The following is a 14790-nucleotide window of genomic DNA, read 5'->3' as shown; positions in this document are numbered from 1 at the left end:
AAAAAATACTTTTAATAGAGTTTTAATGAAAAAATTAGAAATATTTGAGGAGGAGTGTTCTAATACAATTTGACACAATTCGACACTTTGGAGAAGAAGTAATTGCTTAGAAGACTCAAACTCCTATGATAAAAATGTGCCCATATGAAAAGTGATCATGCCAACGTAATTTTGGATGAAATATCGCATAAAATGACTTTTGATTTATCTTTATTTTCCTCTATCCTAAAAAAAAGATAGTAATGAATCATTACATTAAAAAGAAAAAAAAATAGAGCGAGAAGAAAGACAGAAAAGGCGTGGGGGAAAAAGAAAAGGAGGAAGACAAGTAAAATAAGAGAAAAACGCGTCTTTGAAGAGAACGTCCCATTCCATTAGGCATGCAATGCGCGGCCGTGAAAGAAGCTCACTCCTCTCCTTAAAAAAAAATAAAAAATAGTTATATAAATTAGAAATACATCATTTTAATCTCTCTCTCATTTTCCTTAATGTTTATAGCTAGGTCATACATAATTCGAGTGTTTGTCTATGTTTCGTAAAAGTTGATTAATGGGTGGAACAAGTCATTTTCATTTAGATTCTGTGTTAACATCAATAAACGGCTTTGACTAATAACTATGGATTATTGATGACGACTTATAAACACAATTTAGAGATTGGAATATATGAGATTTGAGACAGAAGAGGTGGTAATTTATTTTATTTTTTAAAAAAGAGAAATTATAAACTTTTTTAATATCTAGAAATTAAAAACTTTTCATCATTATCATATCACAATCTCTTTTTTATCTCGAATTGGTCTGAAGACAGACAACTATCCTCTCTCATCAAACTCATTCTATAAATTCTTAAAACCTCTCTGTCTTCTCTATAAGGAAAGACCAAAGAGACGAAGAAAGAGACAAAGAAGCCATTAAAGTTTAAATAAAGCACGTAATAACAACAAATTATTACGTAATAATACCAAAAAAAAAATTATATCACTTCCAAATATACACCAAACACACCCCAAAAAGAAAATTCATCCTTTCTTCCTCTCTCTATATATCTAATTCATAACACACAAAAATACTTATATATACAAATATATACACATATACAAACATCGTATATATCAAGTAAACAGAGAGAAAAGAAGAAAAAAATCTCCTCTTTTTCCTCCTTGATCGGAGGGTCGCCGTCTTCATCAGAAGGATATGGACGGTGTTGGAGAGATGACGGCGACGGAGGCGAGAGGGTTGAAGAAAGGGCCGTGGACGGCGACGGAGGATGCGATCTTGACGGAGTACGTGAAGAAACACGGCGAAGGTAATTGGAACGCGGTGCAGAAAAACTCAGGCTTGCTCCGGTGTGGAAAAAGCTGCCGTCTACGGTGGGCCAATCATCTCCGGCCAAATCTGAAGAAAGGATCTTTTAGTCCTGATGAAGAAAAGATCATCATCGAGCTTCACGCTAAGCTGGGAAACAAATGGGCTCGTATGGCTTCTCAGGTTTTTTTTTTCCTTCATTACACAACTCTTAACTTTTTTTTTCTTCATTTAAAAAATAAAAATAAAATTTTTTTTTTCTAATCTTCTTATTGGTTTCTTCAATTCAAGAGCTTTAATTTTTTTTTATGGAATTAGATTTTTCTAGTTAAACACATAAATTGCATGTTTCAATGTGTTTTGAATCTCTCTCTCTCTATCTCTTGGCATAATTAATCTTGCATCTCTATTTTTTTTTTTTGGATTTAAATAATCTCTAATGTTTTTGTTTGATTGTTTTTTATAATTTTTTTTTTTGATATTGTAGTTACCTGGACGAACAGACAACGAGATCAAGAACTATTGGAACACGAGGATGAAGAGAAGACAACGAGCGGGTTTGCCTTTATACCCTCAAGAGATTCAGCATCATCAACGAAATGATCATGATGATGATGATGATGAGTTTGAGTTTGAGTTTAATTCCTTTCAATTCCAAAACCAAGACCATCATAATAATCACCTTCAATACACTAATTCTTCCAATACTTCATCATCCTCTTCTTCATTCTCTTCTTCGTCTTCTCAACCTCCAAAAAGGCTGTGTTTAGATCCCTTAATCTCTACTAATCCAGTCCTAAACCAGATCCCGGACTCTCCAATGAATTTTCAAATGTTCTCTCTTAATTACAACAATAGCCTTGATCATCAGAACGAAAATAACCAGTTTGGTTTCTCTCTTCCTTTGTCATCATCCTCATCGTCTAATGAGTTGTGCAACCCCAACCAACTTCTTGAGCTCATCTCCGAGAGTTTTGACACAAACAATACCAACAAGATCAATGACATTGATGCTATGAGTTATAGTTCATTGCTTATGGGGGATCATCATGATCAGATCATGAGACCGAGTTCTTTCCCTTTAGGACTAGACAATCCCGTCCTAGAGCTTCCTTCATACCAAACACCGACCCATTCGCTCACTTCTAATACCATTCTTGAAAATGGTGTCAATCTTGATCCACCTGCTAGCAGCAACAGTGGATTGCTTGACGCCCTCTTGGAGGAGTCTCAAGCCTTGTCTCGAGCAGGAATCTTCAAGGACGTTAGGGTTTCTCCAAATGATCTACGTGAAGATCAAGACAAGACAGTGAAGATGAAGTTTGAGAATCGGTTAATGGATCATCTAAACTCTTCTCATCAATCATCATTCGGTAAGAACTTATGATTTTGTTAAAACCTTTTTTTCAATATTCATAATTTAGTTTAACCATTAATTTATATATTGAGTTTAAGAAAACAGTAATCAGAGTATGGATCTTTGGTAATATCGAAGAAATATATATTGGATTTGTCTTTGCCTAATTTACTCTTTCATCTTAACTAGTGTTTAATATTTGTTGAATGAACAGAAACAAACCCTAATCATTACAAACAGTACAATGAGCCAACGATGGTGAAGGCAACGGTGGATGATGATGACGACATATTGATGAGCCTTCTCAACAACTTCCCTTCGACAACACCATTACCTGATTGGTACCGGACGACAGAAATTCAAACGGAAGCCTCACCGACCGGAATCTTTGTCGGAAACCATCAAGTTAACAACAACAAGATGGAACCATACAAGGCCCAACCTTCGTCCGGTGTGGATCCTATGGCCTCGTTGGGGTCATGCTATTGGGGCAACATGCCTAGAATTCGCTAATTTGGAACCACCCCTCATGAGCAAAATCATTTCTTTGGTCTTTGGAGAAACAAAAGAGAGAGAGCTAATTGTGAGCTTGATTTGGCTCTGTTTGTGTAAAATCTTGTTTTAAGTTGTTCAGTTTAAGATGTGCTATGAACTTTATGTTAGTACATGTTTTCAAGGGGCCAAAAATCAAAAGAGAAATGAGAAATTTAAATGAGATGAGACTGAGCTTTCTAGTTTTCTGTTTGTTAACTCATGTCATATTCAATCAATTTTATGCAAGGATGACACACACAAAAATCGAATTTGTAGCTGAAAATGAAATGTTACAAAAAAATATTTGGATATTCTAAGTCCAATTTTTTTTTTTGTTGAATCAATTGTAAATACACATGCATAGTATGAAAATTGATCATTAGTTTTCCAAGTGGAAGATAGACGTGAACGTTTATAACATATTCTCCAGAGGACAAAAACACTGATAGTTTCTTTCACTAAAATATTAATTTGAGGACGAATTCTGATTTTGGATTTGATAGTTTAGATTTATTGCTTACTGATTGGTTTGTTTTAGACTTTTAGTTAATTACCATGTATGTCACAATCAATTAACACTAGTGGATTACTGGTGCTAAACCCAAGTAGTGTACCACCTAAAAAACTACATTTTGAGGATCTAAAACTAGAATTAACCGGGACAATAAACGCCATAGGATTAGATTTTTGCGAAGAAGAATATTACACACGCTAGGAAGAGTTGAATAAGGAAGAGCTTATAGAGTAGAAATTCAGGGAGGAGTAATGTGATTGGGTAAGGAGCGGACTACTTGCATACACTGCCATTGGCTTATGTCATCTGCAAATTATTCCACACTCTTCCAAGAAATAAGCTCCTTAAATTTCGGTACCTCAAGAAAGAAAAATAGAAATGAAGATAAATAATATATATTGCAACTAGTCGATGAATGTTTTTTTACATAACCTTTATATACTTGCACCTTATCTGAGTTCTCTGACATCATGCACACTACACTTCTTTGATCAAATTGATTTGCCATTGGAATACTCGGCCAAGCCTGGAATGTTAGAAATGACATTTAAAAATATGGATACAGTATAGTATACCATTCACGACCGTTGACAAAATCATAGCAATCTGAAAAAATAATCAAAAAAATCAATTTTAGAGTACAACAAAAAAAAGTTATAATAATAGCTGCTCACCAACGAACACTTCATCAAAAGTAGTAGTATACACACAACTTAAACAAATTAATATAGAAACAAACAAAAAAAAACTACAAATTAATGAACAAGAAGAAGATCACACAAAAAAAAAAACCTTTTGGGTTATTTTTCAAGTGGCTATCGGTTTTTTATGAGACTGCTTTGAAAAACAAACACACTTAGCTTTCATGGCTTCCACTTCACTCCCATATTCTCTGAACTTATATTCCTCCTGCTGTTTAAACGCTGGAGGAACCTTCCCTTCGCTATAACACTGGTTACAAAGGCTAAACCCGGTTTTCACTTCCTTAAACCGAGATCCAATGATCGGGTACCGACAAACCGAGCAAACCTGGTTACCATGTCTATTCCTGTCTCTTGTTTCGAGTTTAACAACAGTCGACATGATACCAAAACCCCACTCTGAATCATCGTACATCACAAGAAACTGGTTGAATGTTACCGTGGAAGTATCAGTTTCTCCATGAACTTCTAACATCTCGCTCATTCCCTGTGACGGTATGTAGATAGCTCTCAAAAGTTTCATGTATTTGACAGCATCCGCTTTTGTTATCTGAGAGCTTCCTTCGTTTCCAGGTCTCCAAAGAAGCGCATCAAAAGCAACTCTTTTCCTTTTCTCTGGATGGCCACCGCACAAAGGAGCAATCACTGCGTAGAACATTCCTAAATCCACTCTTCCCGACCCTGAATCATCGAGCACCGAGAGTATTCTCTCGTTTATGGCCTTGATCGCTCCTTGGAAAGTTTCTGGTTTCAGGACGTTAAGCAGACGCCGGAGAATCTCTTCCAAGTTTGGTTTCCTTATAGATTTCGTGGGAGCTCCATTGCCGGAATAAGATACAGGGACATCGTTGTCTCTCATCTCTTTACTTAATGCTTCAACATCGCATTTCACCAGCCTTGTAACTCTCTGGAAGGCTCTAATCTGAAGAGCTGTTGCTAAATCTGGTCTCAGAGTAGTCTTCTCGCCTACCGTCTTGAACTTGGAAGGTTCCACAATGATAAACGGAGCTTCTTCATTCACACTATTACCGTTGTTTTTGACCTTCTTCTTCTTCTGCAACTGTTTCAGATGAGATATCGCATCGTGCAACTCAACTCTGTTAGTCATTTTCAGAGCTTCCTTTAAAGCTCTTTTAGCTTCTTCGGTCTCTCCAGCACCCAACAAAGACACAGCCTTGTTGAGCTGTGCCCTCCAATGGTTAGGCCAAACCGCTAAAACACGAGTGTACATCTCGGAAGCTCTCTGAAACCTTCCCAAATCCATGTAAAGACCACCGAGGTTATAAAGAGCATCGACATGACCAGGCTTCAAGTCTATAGCTCTCTGGAAAACCTCAATAGCTCTCTCATCCTCTCCCATAGCATGAAGCGACGACGCCAAATCACAATGTGCATCTGCATAATCCGGTTTCAAATATATAGCTTCCTCTAAGGCTTTCACAGCCGCTCTATACTCTCCAACACCGAACAAAGCACTACCTAGAAGCTTCAAGGCTCTATAATGTCTTGGACAAAGAATCGCAGCCTCTCTATAATACTCACAAGCACTAAGCACCATACCTTCGCCTTCGAGGGAGATACCGAGGTTGACGTAAATCTGAGGAAGCAAGTAAGCCCATTGATTCCCACCTGACTCAGCAGCTTCCAAAGCTAGCAAAAACTCGTCTTTCGACTCTTTACACTTGCCCAAAGCGTAGAGACAGTTCCCAGCTTTGAAATGAGGCCTCACATCTATCGGTTGCAGCTCGCAAGCTCTCTTGAAGCTAACGAGAGCTTCTTTAAACAATTGGTGCTCATACAAAACCTTACCAATCGCCATGTGTCCATCGAAAGCTTCTTCCTTTGATCTAGCACCATCTGCTTTGCTCCTCAAGACTCCTAATTCCTTGACGAACACTGTGTAATCGTGGCTTGATTCTTCCCAGAAGACTCTCTTATCGGATAAATCCGACGAAGGACCAAGCTCTCTCGACCATCCGGCGTCGGAGAACGCATCCAAGTTATCGGCTTTCGGTTTCCCGTCTCTCTCCTGCTTCGATTTCAATCTCTTGACAAGAATCTCCAAATCGTCGACGAGCTTCCACGTCTCGTCGAAGACGATGCCGTGGTTAGGCGAAACCGCCCAAGCCGCCGTTCTCTGCTGCTTCTGCGCTTCCACGACTCTCTCGTCGGCAATCGAAGACGAAGAAGCTTCCGAGCCCTTTGTGTCATCGGCGTTGAATTCGAGACCCAGAGCGTCGAAATCCCGATCGACGTCTCCGGCACCGTCGTCGTAAGTACGGAGAAGACCGTCGTAGGTCAAACCTCTGTCTCCGTCGATGAATTCAGCGTAGGTTCGAAACACTTCGTCGAGAATCGCGCTAATCTGCTCGTCGCTGAACTTCACCCTCGGATTCACGGCCACGACGAGAGCCGACATCTCTTGCCGGTTTAATCCACCGTCACGATTCCCATCGAATTGCTGGAAAATCCTCTTAACTTTCTCAGATCTGCTTCCTCTGGTCGTCATTTTTTCACCGGGGAATAACAGAAAATAAAAATCCAACCTTTTTCCCTCTCCCCAAATAATTAGGGCTCAAAAAGAAGTAACAACCAGAATATTGAAATCGAATAGCAAAAGCGAGTTTACAGAATCCAATGTAGCGAAACCCAAAACAGGAAAATTACATGAGATTGAAAGGGAAAAAACAAGAGTTATGACAGATCAATTTCGGGGCTTCGTTGCGAGAATCGTGATAAATTGATGATGAATGTTCTTAATCCGAATCTGTGTAATGAAAAGTTGCTATATTTTTTTAAAAAAAATAAGATTAAGAAGAAATCAAAGGGTCCAAAGAGTCCGAGCTGTCTATTTGTTGTCTCTGTGTATTGCTCTAAACTCAGATAGTGGACAGGAGATAACGGTGTTGTTGTACTGTGCTGTGTGGGCTTTACTTGCTCTTTTATCTTTAATTAATTATTAATTTATTCTTACATAATATTTAGAGAAGAAGTACAACTATACAAATAATTCAATAGTCAATACCAACAAATTCAGTATTTAAATTTTTAGAATTCAGTTCTCCACTTGTATTAGATGTTTGATAGAACCATTTAGATAATGAGAGAAAAAATGATGCATTACTGGCTATTAAATGCAAATGGAAGAAAAAAGTTCTTTCCTTTTCTATACTTTTAGTGATGATGCTTAATTTAGGTAATAATCAAACCAATACTCTGGCAAACCGATAAAAGATGATTAACATTAACTTTTGAAAATCCTTCGAACCATGGATACATATATTTGCTAGCAAACCGAGTTCAAAACCGAACCGGTTTGGATAAAAGAGTCAGAGACAATGGAAACCATGAGTAGAAGCTTATATTTTGGTAAAGAACCTACAAGTTTGAAGATGATTACGGCGTCGTTTTGGTGATTCTTGCCAAGCAATTATCTTTGGGTCTGGTGTGTGGCAAGAACATCACCGGACAACCGGGATTGCTCCGTTCCACCCTGCGATTTCACCATTGGAAACAAAACATTATGAATCTGCAGCTTAATACAGAGTGAGAACTAGAAAGCTGAGCTATAATATACAGAGAGAAGAGAGAGAGTTACCGATATTTGAGGAGGAAATGATGAAGAAAAATGGAAATCTCGAGCTTGGCAAGATCGTTTCCTGGGCAAAGACGGCTTCCTAAACCAAAAGGAAGGAATGTACCTGCTTTTGGTGTGTATCCCTGTAGAACGAACCAGACAATGTTCAGTTCCTTTTCACATATAAGAGACTGCAAACACAGTTTGATTGCACAATCTGTATACCTCCCATCTTGAAGGATCAAATTTCTTCGGATCCGGGTAGGTCTCAGGGTCCAAATGGACGTCCCTAAACCAAGCCAGAACCTTCCAGCCTTTTGGTATGATATAGCCTGAATACAAAACATATGAGCAATGAAACGTTTTAAGATGATTTACCATGTTCCATGTAGGTAAATGAGTATACTGACCGTTCATTTGGACATCACTCTTTGCTTCCCGGAAGGCCGTAAGAGAGAATGTTATTACTCGAAGTGTCTCATCAATAACCTGGTAAAGAAAAACTCGTTGCTATCAGTAAGAGATTGTGTAAAGATTATACTAATTACAAAAGCCAAGAAACTTGTGTTGCAATGAAGCACCTGTGAAAGATACTCCATTTCACGTGTTTCTTTAAGAGTCAAACTCTGGCCCGGCGCTCTTTTCTTCACAATCCTCTCTTGTTCTTCCTATGGTACAACAACGAATAGCACAACTCAAGACTGTAAACTGAAATGGAAAGGAAAAAAAAAAAAAAAAGACAGCTTCTCTTACCTTTGCCTTTTTTAGAATCTCAGGGTGTTCCTGCAGGAAAATGGTAGCCCACATAATGGTGTGTCCAGAGGATTCATGACCCGCATTTAGATACATCAACAAAACATCTATAATTTCTTCATCATCTAAAGTTCTTCCGTTTTCATCTTCAGCATCTATTAGATTATCCAGCATGTCTTTTTTATTGGATGACATATCCTGCTTCCTTTGGTTTCTTCGGTTAGTCACTATGGACTGAAAGGCAGCTACAAGTTTTTTCCTTGCCTGTATAAATGGAAAAATACTAATCCTCAAATCACCAGGGATATGCATAAGGGTAACCAAAAGTCACAAAGAAAGAAAAAAAAGGGTCTTTTACCTTCAGTGCTTTGTGATAAGCAAACCCAGGAATATTAATAGCCATTGCTCTAACTCCATAGTTAAGGTTGGTATATTCCCGTTCCAATGCATCCATGACCTGCTCACTCTCACTGCTCATGAATACGTACATAATGATCCTAAATGTAAGCTTACGCAACTGAGTCAAGAACTCGATTTCTCCCATTTTGGACCAATTTTCTAGATCAGTAATAACAGTTTCTTCAATGAACGGTATGTAGAGAGAGAGAGCCTCATGGCCATTGACAGGAGTAGAGGTCAAACGCCTGAGCCGCTTGTGTTCTTCGAAGGATATACCGATAAAGGACTTCCTGCCAATGAGTTTCATGGTGGATTTTGGCCAGCCTGTCGTGAAGCAATCATCATCTGTTAGAACTCGCCGACAAGTCTCTGGTGTTGTTACTATCACACTTGGGTTCCCAAACATGTGTGTTTTATAAACACCGGTACGCCCATACCTGCATCATTGAGGAAACAGAGAGTAGGTCCAAGTTGTCAATTCATCTATATGGAGAAGCAAGAGAGAACAAAAAAAAGAAATCTCAACTTTTCCATCAAGAACCTAACAATCAATCTATTTTCTTCAATAAAGCCAAAATTATTGCAGAAACGAAGCACTTTGGGAGGTCTTTTGAAGAGAAAAAATCGATGTATATACCTTGTGATGTAGGATCGGGTGAAGGAATCAGGATCAGATGTTTTGAAAGCTCTAAGAAAGGAGAACATGTTGCCTATGAAAGGCCATCCCAAATCTCCTGGTGGCAGATACAGTTTCTTCTCCCCAAGTTTGGACTCATATCTCCAGACATTCACTCTCTTCAACACCCATTTCAGAACAAACAATCCCAATACTATCCAAGGGAACCACATCAGAATCGAACCCGTTTCCGTCATAGCTTCAGTTGTAACGAGGAGAAGGAAAGAGTAAGCAGATACTTTAACAAAAATCACTTTGAAGAGGCCATGGTAAGATATTATCTCCAAAAGGAGTTTTTCTTTCTGATTGAAAAAAGGAGTAAACGGACAAAGACTTCAACTAGAACAGTGGAACAGTGTTGTTGTGTCTATCAAGGAATGATACTAATCGACACTTTAAACTAAAGAACCCGACCGCTTGTTTCTATCTATTTTGTTTGGTTGCTGCTCACATGTAGTGCGAGGTGACCATACTTTCCTTTCCAATTTTAGATCTCTATCGTCTTCTCTAATCATATTCTTCTTTGAGAAAAGCAAGTTAATTTACTAAACCCTAATGTATTTTTACATATATTGATTCACATAAATGAACAACATACCAAGCAAATCGTAGAAGCTCACAGAATCAGACCTCTTGAATCCAAATCCAAACTTTGCAAAGCAATCTATATGCGAAGAAAGGAAGATTACTGTAACGAGGGGAAGAAAACACTGTGTTAAGAAGAATACAAAGACCGTAAATTGTGGTGAAGAAACTAAAGAGTAGCACACATTCCCAACACAAAAACGGTGAAAATAAATCAGAAGAAAACAATTTAACAGAAGAATCCAAAATGGAACAAAGACACAAAAACTCCAATGAATATCTCGTGAATCACAAACAAAACTTTATTTTTCGTTGGATCGATTTTGCATTCAAGCGTTACTTTTTAATTACTCTTTTGTCACCTAGAAAAATCCGTCAAATTCATCATCCTCTTTGAACAAAACCCAGATCACAAGTTTCACCACTTTAAACTAAATCACTAAAAGATGAGGAAAAGAGAAAGTTTGACCCTTTTAAGCGAATAAGAAACGAGACCAGCAGCTTCGTCTCCCACATCGTCGAGAGCTTCGGAGCAGAACAAAACTGAAAACTACAGTCCCAGGACTTGCCGGAACTGCCTTCTCCGGCATATTCTCCTACTCCTCCACCAAACACATAAACCCTAATCGGACCACCATCGAACTGTGAGACTTGTGTGCCAGTGCCACAGAGTAAAAACAGTGATCTATATTAAACATTCGAATCTTAAAAGACAGAAGGAAAGTCTAAAGTAGAAGTTATTCAAAGTTGAAATCTTATTTATTATCCAAAATCAAAGCCTAATCAAATCAGTTATAGTTTGTATTGATTTAAAAACCCACAATCTACACTCACTCCAAAAACAACGAAAAAACAGAAAGAAGCAGGCGCCTTTGCTGCTGCGGCTGGTTTTCCTTTTTACTAAAACGGAAACGCTTGTCGCAAACCGTTCTCAAACGCAAAACGCAACCTTGCAAAAGGTTCATACTTATCTCTCTCTAGTCCTCTCCTATGTAAGTAAAGTAACTATGATACAATTCATACAAACGTATATATCTCTTTGTTCCATAAAGAATATGCAGAAGAAGAAGTGTTTTCCGCGTGACCATTTTGTATGATCTATTTATATGTTGTGGATTCCGCCTCAAAATGTGGCTTTCCAAATAGCGTTTTCAGGTTCACCACATCGCTTATGAACCTCTTTAATACGATCAGCGGATCTGCAGATACCACTACACGTCCAGTCGAATGAAGCTACACATATGTTGCCAGCTTGTGCCTTCCATTCACAATCTGCAATCGCCCAAGTATATCAGATTCAATGTTTAATGACTACCTCTTACATCAAGATTTTGGTAAAGGTTATAGTGTCACTACAACTTTTGATAGTGTTTTTGTTCTCGTTTTAGCATTAAAGGAAACATTGTAGTTAAGGTGAATAGAACTAGCAATGTTCACTATTTACCACTTCACAATCATATAGAAGGTATAGAATTGAGAAGATACCAGGAGGAGTGCCGCAACATAGCCTTCTATCATCGATATGCGTAACATCAAGCCCGATAAACCAAGCACCCAATGTTACATCCTCATTCGCATACTTATGGAGAACATGCCTGAAACATTTTGTAGCACCGAGGTATTAGATGGAGAATGAGGTATAAATACAGTGCAACAGAGTTCAAATCTTACTGATTTGTGGAAATGTAAGAAGCCAAGTCTCTTGAAATGGCGTATAACTGTCCAGTAGCGTGACGGAAGTACTTGTTCCCGTTCTCACCAAATTTCCAATACTCGGGCTCATGGTATCTAACTCCTCTGCTCCATAGACAACAAAAAATGAGAGTTGGACTTTTATGGTCAAATGATTCAAAAGAAGTAAACAGAGAAATTGGAGTTTACTTTTGAGATAGGACTGGACCAGACTTCATGCAGCCTATATAGACTCGAGGTTTTTTCCTGTGTCTAACAAGAGTTTCCCCAAGAGTTGCTGTGGATGTTTCAACAAAACAATCCAACCCCATTAGAAATTGGGGAGAATGTTGAGTGAACATTTTGCATTGTCTGCTATAAGATTGTAGAGCTTACCGATATTTACATGAACATCATCATCTACTTTGACGTAGAAATCTGCATCCCACATAGAAAACGCGGTAGAAAAATATGTTTTTGTTTTCCCTGATAACTCGAGGTATCCTTCAACATGGTCCTGTTAAAAAGCATCAAGGAATCACAAATGAAGATAAGAAACTCGTAATAACGGTTTTGGACATCAAAAGCGCGAGTCAATTCGAGTAGAAGAAATACCAATCTCAAGAAATCTCCATGCTTCCTGTCCTCTGCTTCAATGGATCTGTCTAGAATTCCTCCAGCTGTTGCACTAAAGAACCAATGACAAACAACATCAGATATACAGAGAACACTTAATGTTACTCATTAACTACGTAAGAACGTGGTAATCTGACATTATACTAAAAGATTAAAACTCTCACCTATGACCAATCACAAACCGTATAATAATTCCCTTCTCTTCTTCCAACTTCTTTCTTTTTTCACCTACAAGCATAATTTTCGACAGACAAAAAAACCCATCAAGAAACATATTAATATTAGCAATCTTGAAGATGGAGAAGGTAAAAAAGTGGTGTTGAAACCTTGAGGCATCCAAGTTGTTCGAACAGAATCTCTTCTCTTTCGGCTGCTAAAAGCAGTATTAATCCCTACAACCATCAAATATCGTCTTTTCCCTGGTAATTGCTTCTTCACCATATCATTAGATATAGGAGCACCATTCATCAAAGACTCCTGAGCTGATCTTGCTGCGGCTAACTCCATTTCTAAGTTCGAAATGGTCTTATCCAATGTCCTGAAAGTTAAACAAGAACGCTTTGAAACCCCGAGAAAAGTTTTAAAAGATTATGTATTTGGATCAGTCCAGCTCAAAGATGTATCTTACTGTATAGCGTTATGAGTCTTGGAAACTTCTCCAAACAAAGCCTGTGGATCCCGTTTTACTTCTTTCTGGTAGAGCTAAAAAGAAAAGCAATTCTCAGAAATCTTGTAGAAACTCAAACCAAAAGTAGTGAAATGGATTCAGAAACACATCAAGCTCACGGTTTTCGGATCACAGCCTTCGGAGATAAGCTTCAACCTCTCAGCTTCTGTTACGGAAGGTCGAGCCATGTCTCTAGACTCCGGAATATTCCACATTCTGCAACAGTCAGATTTTTTAAGACAAAGATTTCAAATTTCTGTTTCGTAGCTTCTTCAAAGAGGTGGATCATTAATCATGTGATTAATCATGTGAGTGATCAAAAACTCAATCTTTTCCATTTATATGGTACTTATCAAGAAAATCAGAAACCAGAGAGAATAGTACAAATCCGCAGACCACATTAGAATTCATGAAAATAGACTAGAACCGGCTTCTTTCGGATCTAATGGGATTGAGTTACAAATCAGGCTCCAAAAATTGAACTAGTGAGCTTCAAATAATGGTGATGAAACCAGACAGAAAAGAGAAGACAAAAACAAAAAAAACAAAAAATCATGAAAACTTATTGTCAATTGCATAAAATAATCAGAACCCATTGAAAATACGAAACGTATTCATGACTCGATGAATCTCCGAAAAAAAAAATTCTAACCATAAGACCCAGAACACCATGTAAACAAAGGATGAACAAAATCAAACAGTCCAGAAACAGCTGGGAAATTCAAAAATTTTAATAAAATCACACCTATCGGTGAAGAACATCCCGAAGCAGAAACTCGCAAAGCAAAGTAGAAATGTCCATTTCCTCGTTACGAAGCTTCTAGAATAAAGATGCTCTCCTTTGATCTTCGTCGACATTATTTTTCACTCAACAAACCAGAAGAACAGAGATTCCCAGAAACCAAAACAGCTATTTTAAGCCGATTAACTCCATAAGAGGAATCAAAACCCTAAACCAGGCACACACCCAAAATGAAACAGTCAACAAGAGAAGCAGCTCAATCTTCTGAGCTTCCGAAACCAGAATCTGAGATTCGAATGATCCGAGAGAAATTTAAAGAAAAGAGATACTCTTAGATTTTCTTATTTTCTATGAGAGATGGTGTTAAAGAGATTCTGGCTCTTTCTCTTTCTCTCTCTCTCTGGGTCTGTATATTCGCAGGGACGTAAGAGTGGAAAAGAAGGGGACGTTGAAGAGAAGGAAGAAGAAGAAATAAGAACGACCTCTTAACCGTCCGGTTTACTTATACTAATTCGGGCTGAGAATTCCTGAAATGACCAAACTGTCCCTATCAAACCATTTTATATCCCAGCCTAGAAAATAATTACGGATAATAAATAGCAGTAAATGAATTGTTTTTCTTTTTTTTTTTCTTTGCAAGAAGTAAATAATATGAATTGATTTTACTCTGC

General features: G+C 38.0%; 4 protein-coding genes across 8 annotated transcripts; 1 reads left to right on the top strand and 3 right to left on the bottom strand.

Annotated features, from left to right (window-relative positions):
* Nucleotides 1-1105: 1105 nt before the first annotated feature.
* Nucleotides 1106-3363, top strand: LOC18027456 (transcription factor MYB101). The gene is made up of 3 exons (XM_006410316.2): nt 1106-1490; nt 1795-2680; nt 2879-3363. Exons 1-3 carry the CDS (start codon nt 1197-1199, stop codon nt 3175-3177), a joined length of 1479 nt encoding a protein of 492 aa, XP_006410379.1. The 5' UTR covers nt 1106-1196; the 3' UTR covers nt 3178-3363.
* A 1003-nt stretch (nt 3364-4366) lies between these two features.
* Nucleotides 4367-7203, bottom strand: LOC18027455 (uncharacterized TPR repeat-containing protein At2g32450). The gene has a single exon (XM_006410315.2). The coding sequence runs from the start codon at nt 6920-6922 to the stop codon at nt 4520-4522; it is 2403 nt and encodes an 800-aa protein (XP_006410378.1). The 5' UTR covers nt 6923-7203; the 3' UTR covers nt 4367-4519.
* Nucleotides 7204-7630: 427 nt separating this feature from the next.
* On the bottom strand, nt 7631-11123 carry LOC18027454 (ent-kaurenoic acid oxidase 2). Of its 4 annotated transcripts, none has more exons than XM_024161110.1 (10): nt 10873-11123; nt 10417-10482; nt 9780-10017; nt 9102-9579; nt 8744-9007; nt 8572-8658; nt 8401-8479; nt 8216-8322; nt 8012-8133; nt 7631-7906 (listed from the first exon to the last, which is right to left on the bottom strand). In XM_024161110.1, exons 3-10 carry the CDS (start codon nt 10013-10015, stop codon nt 7810-7812), a joined length of 1470 nt encoding a protein of 489 aa, XP_024016878.1. In that variant the 5' UTR covers nt 10016-10017; nt 10417-10482; nt 10873-11123; the 3' UTR covers nt 7631-7809. The 4 variants fall into 4 exon arrangements, with proteins under 4 accessions (XP_024016878.1, XP_006410376.1, XP_024016879.1 ...); XM_006410313.2 differs by having other exon boundaries at nt 10417-10506; nt 10873-11066; XM_024161111.1 differs by having other exon boundaries at nt 10449-10482; nt 10873-11066.
* Nucleotides 11124-11188: 65 nt separating this feature from the next.
* On the bottom strand, nt 11189-14558 carry LOC18027453 (probable beta-1,3-galactosyltransferase 3). 2 transcript variants are annotated; one of them, XM_006410312.2, is made up of 11 exons: nt 14123-14558; nt 13497-13593; nt 13339-13412; nt 13037-13248; nt 12875-12938; nt 12690-12762; nt 12471-12591; nt 12285-12372; nt 12075-12200; nt 11889-11998; nt 11189-11675 (listed from the first exon to the last, which is right to left on the bottom strand). In XM_006410312.2, exons 1-11 carry the CDS (start codon nt 14233-14235, stop codon nt 11527-11529), a joined length of 1227 nt encoding a protein of 408 aa, XP_006410375.1. In that variant the 5' UTR covers nt 14236-14558; the 3' UTR covers nt 11189-11526. The 2 variants fall into 2 exon arrangements, with proteins under 2 accessions (XP_006410375.1, XP_024016880.1); XM_024161112.1 differs by having other exon boundaries at nt 13339-13403.
* Nucleotides 14559-14790: the final 232 nt, after the last annotated feature.

The sequence above is a fragment of the Eutrema salsugineum genome, unplaced genomic scaffold, assembly GCF_000478725.1.
Source record: "Eutrema salsugineum unplaced genomic scaffold, Eutsalg1_0 scaffold_10, whole genome shotgun sequence".
Taxonomy (NCBI): domain Eukaryota; kingdom Viridiplantae; phylum Streptophyta; class Magnoliopsida; order Brassicales; family Brassicaceae; genus Eutrema; species Eutrema salsugineum.
Note: the sequence above shows the minus strand (reverse complement) of the source record. Positions and strands in the feature narration are given on the sequence as shown.

Bases quoted from the DNA above. Each gene is read 5' to 3' on its own strand.
- LOC18027456 (XM_006410316.2), top strand. From the start codon at position 1,197: ATGGACGGTGTTGGAGAGATGACGGCGACGGAGGCGAGAGGGTTGAAG. The intron at 1,491-1,794 runs GTTTTTTTTTTC...TTGATATTGTAG, and splicing joins GGGCTCGTATGGCTTCTCAG to TTACCTGGACGAACAGACAA. The intron at 2,681-2,878 runs GTAAGAACTTAT...TTGAATGAACAG, and splicing joins TTCTCATCAATCATCATTCG to AAACAAACCCTAATCATTAC.
- LOC18027455 (XM_006410315.2), bottom strand. From the start codon at position 6,922: ATGACGACCAGAGGAAGCAGATCTGAGAAAGTTAAGAGGATTTTCCAG.
- LOC18027454 (XM_024161110.1), bottom strand. From the start codon at position 10,015: ATGACGGAAACGGGTTCGATTCTGATGTGGTTCCCTTGGATAGTATTG. The intron at 9,580-9,779 runs GTATATACATCG...TCAATGATGCAG, and splicing joins ACCCGATCCTACATCACAAG to GTATGGGCGTACCGGTGTTT. The intron at 8,134-8,215 runs GTATACAGATTG...TTCGTTCTACAG, and splicing joins TTGATCCTTCAAGATGGGAG to GGATACACACCAAAAGCAGG.
- LOC18027453 (XM_006410312.2), bottom strand. From the start codon at position 14,235: ATGTCGACGAAGATCAAAGGAGAGCATCTTTATTCTAGAAGCTTCGTA. The intron at 12,201-12,284 runs GTAAACTCCAAT...TCTATGGAGCAG, and splicing joins GGTCCAGTCCTATCTCAAAA to AGGAGTTAGATACCATGAGC. The intron at 11,999-12,074 runs GTAAGATTTGAA...AAAATGTTTCAG, and splicing joins TCTTACATTTCCACAAATCA to GCATGTTCTCCATAAGTATG.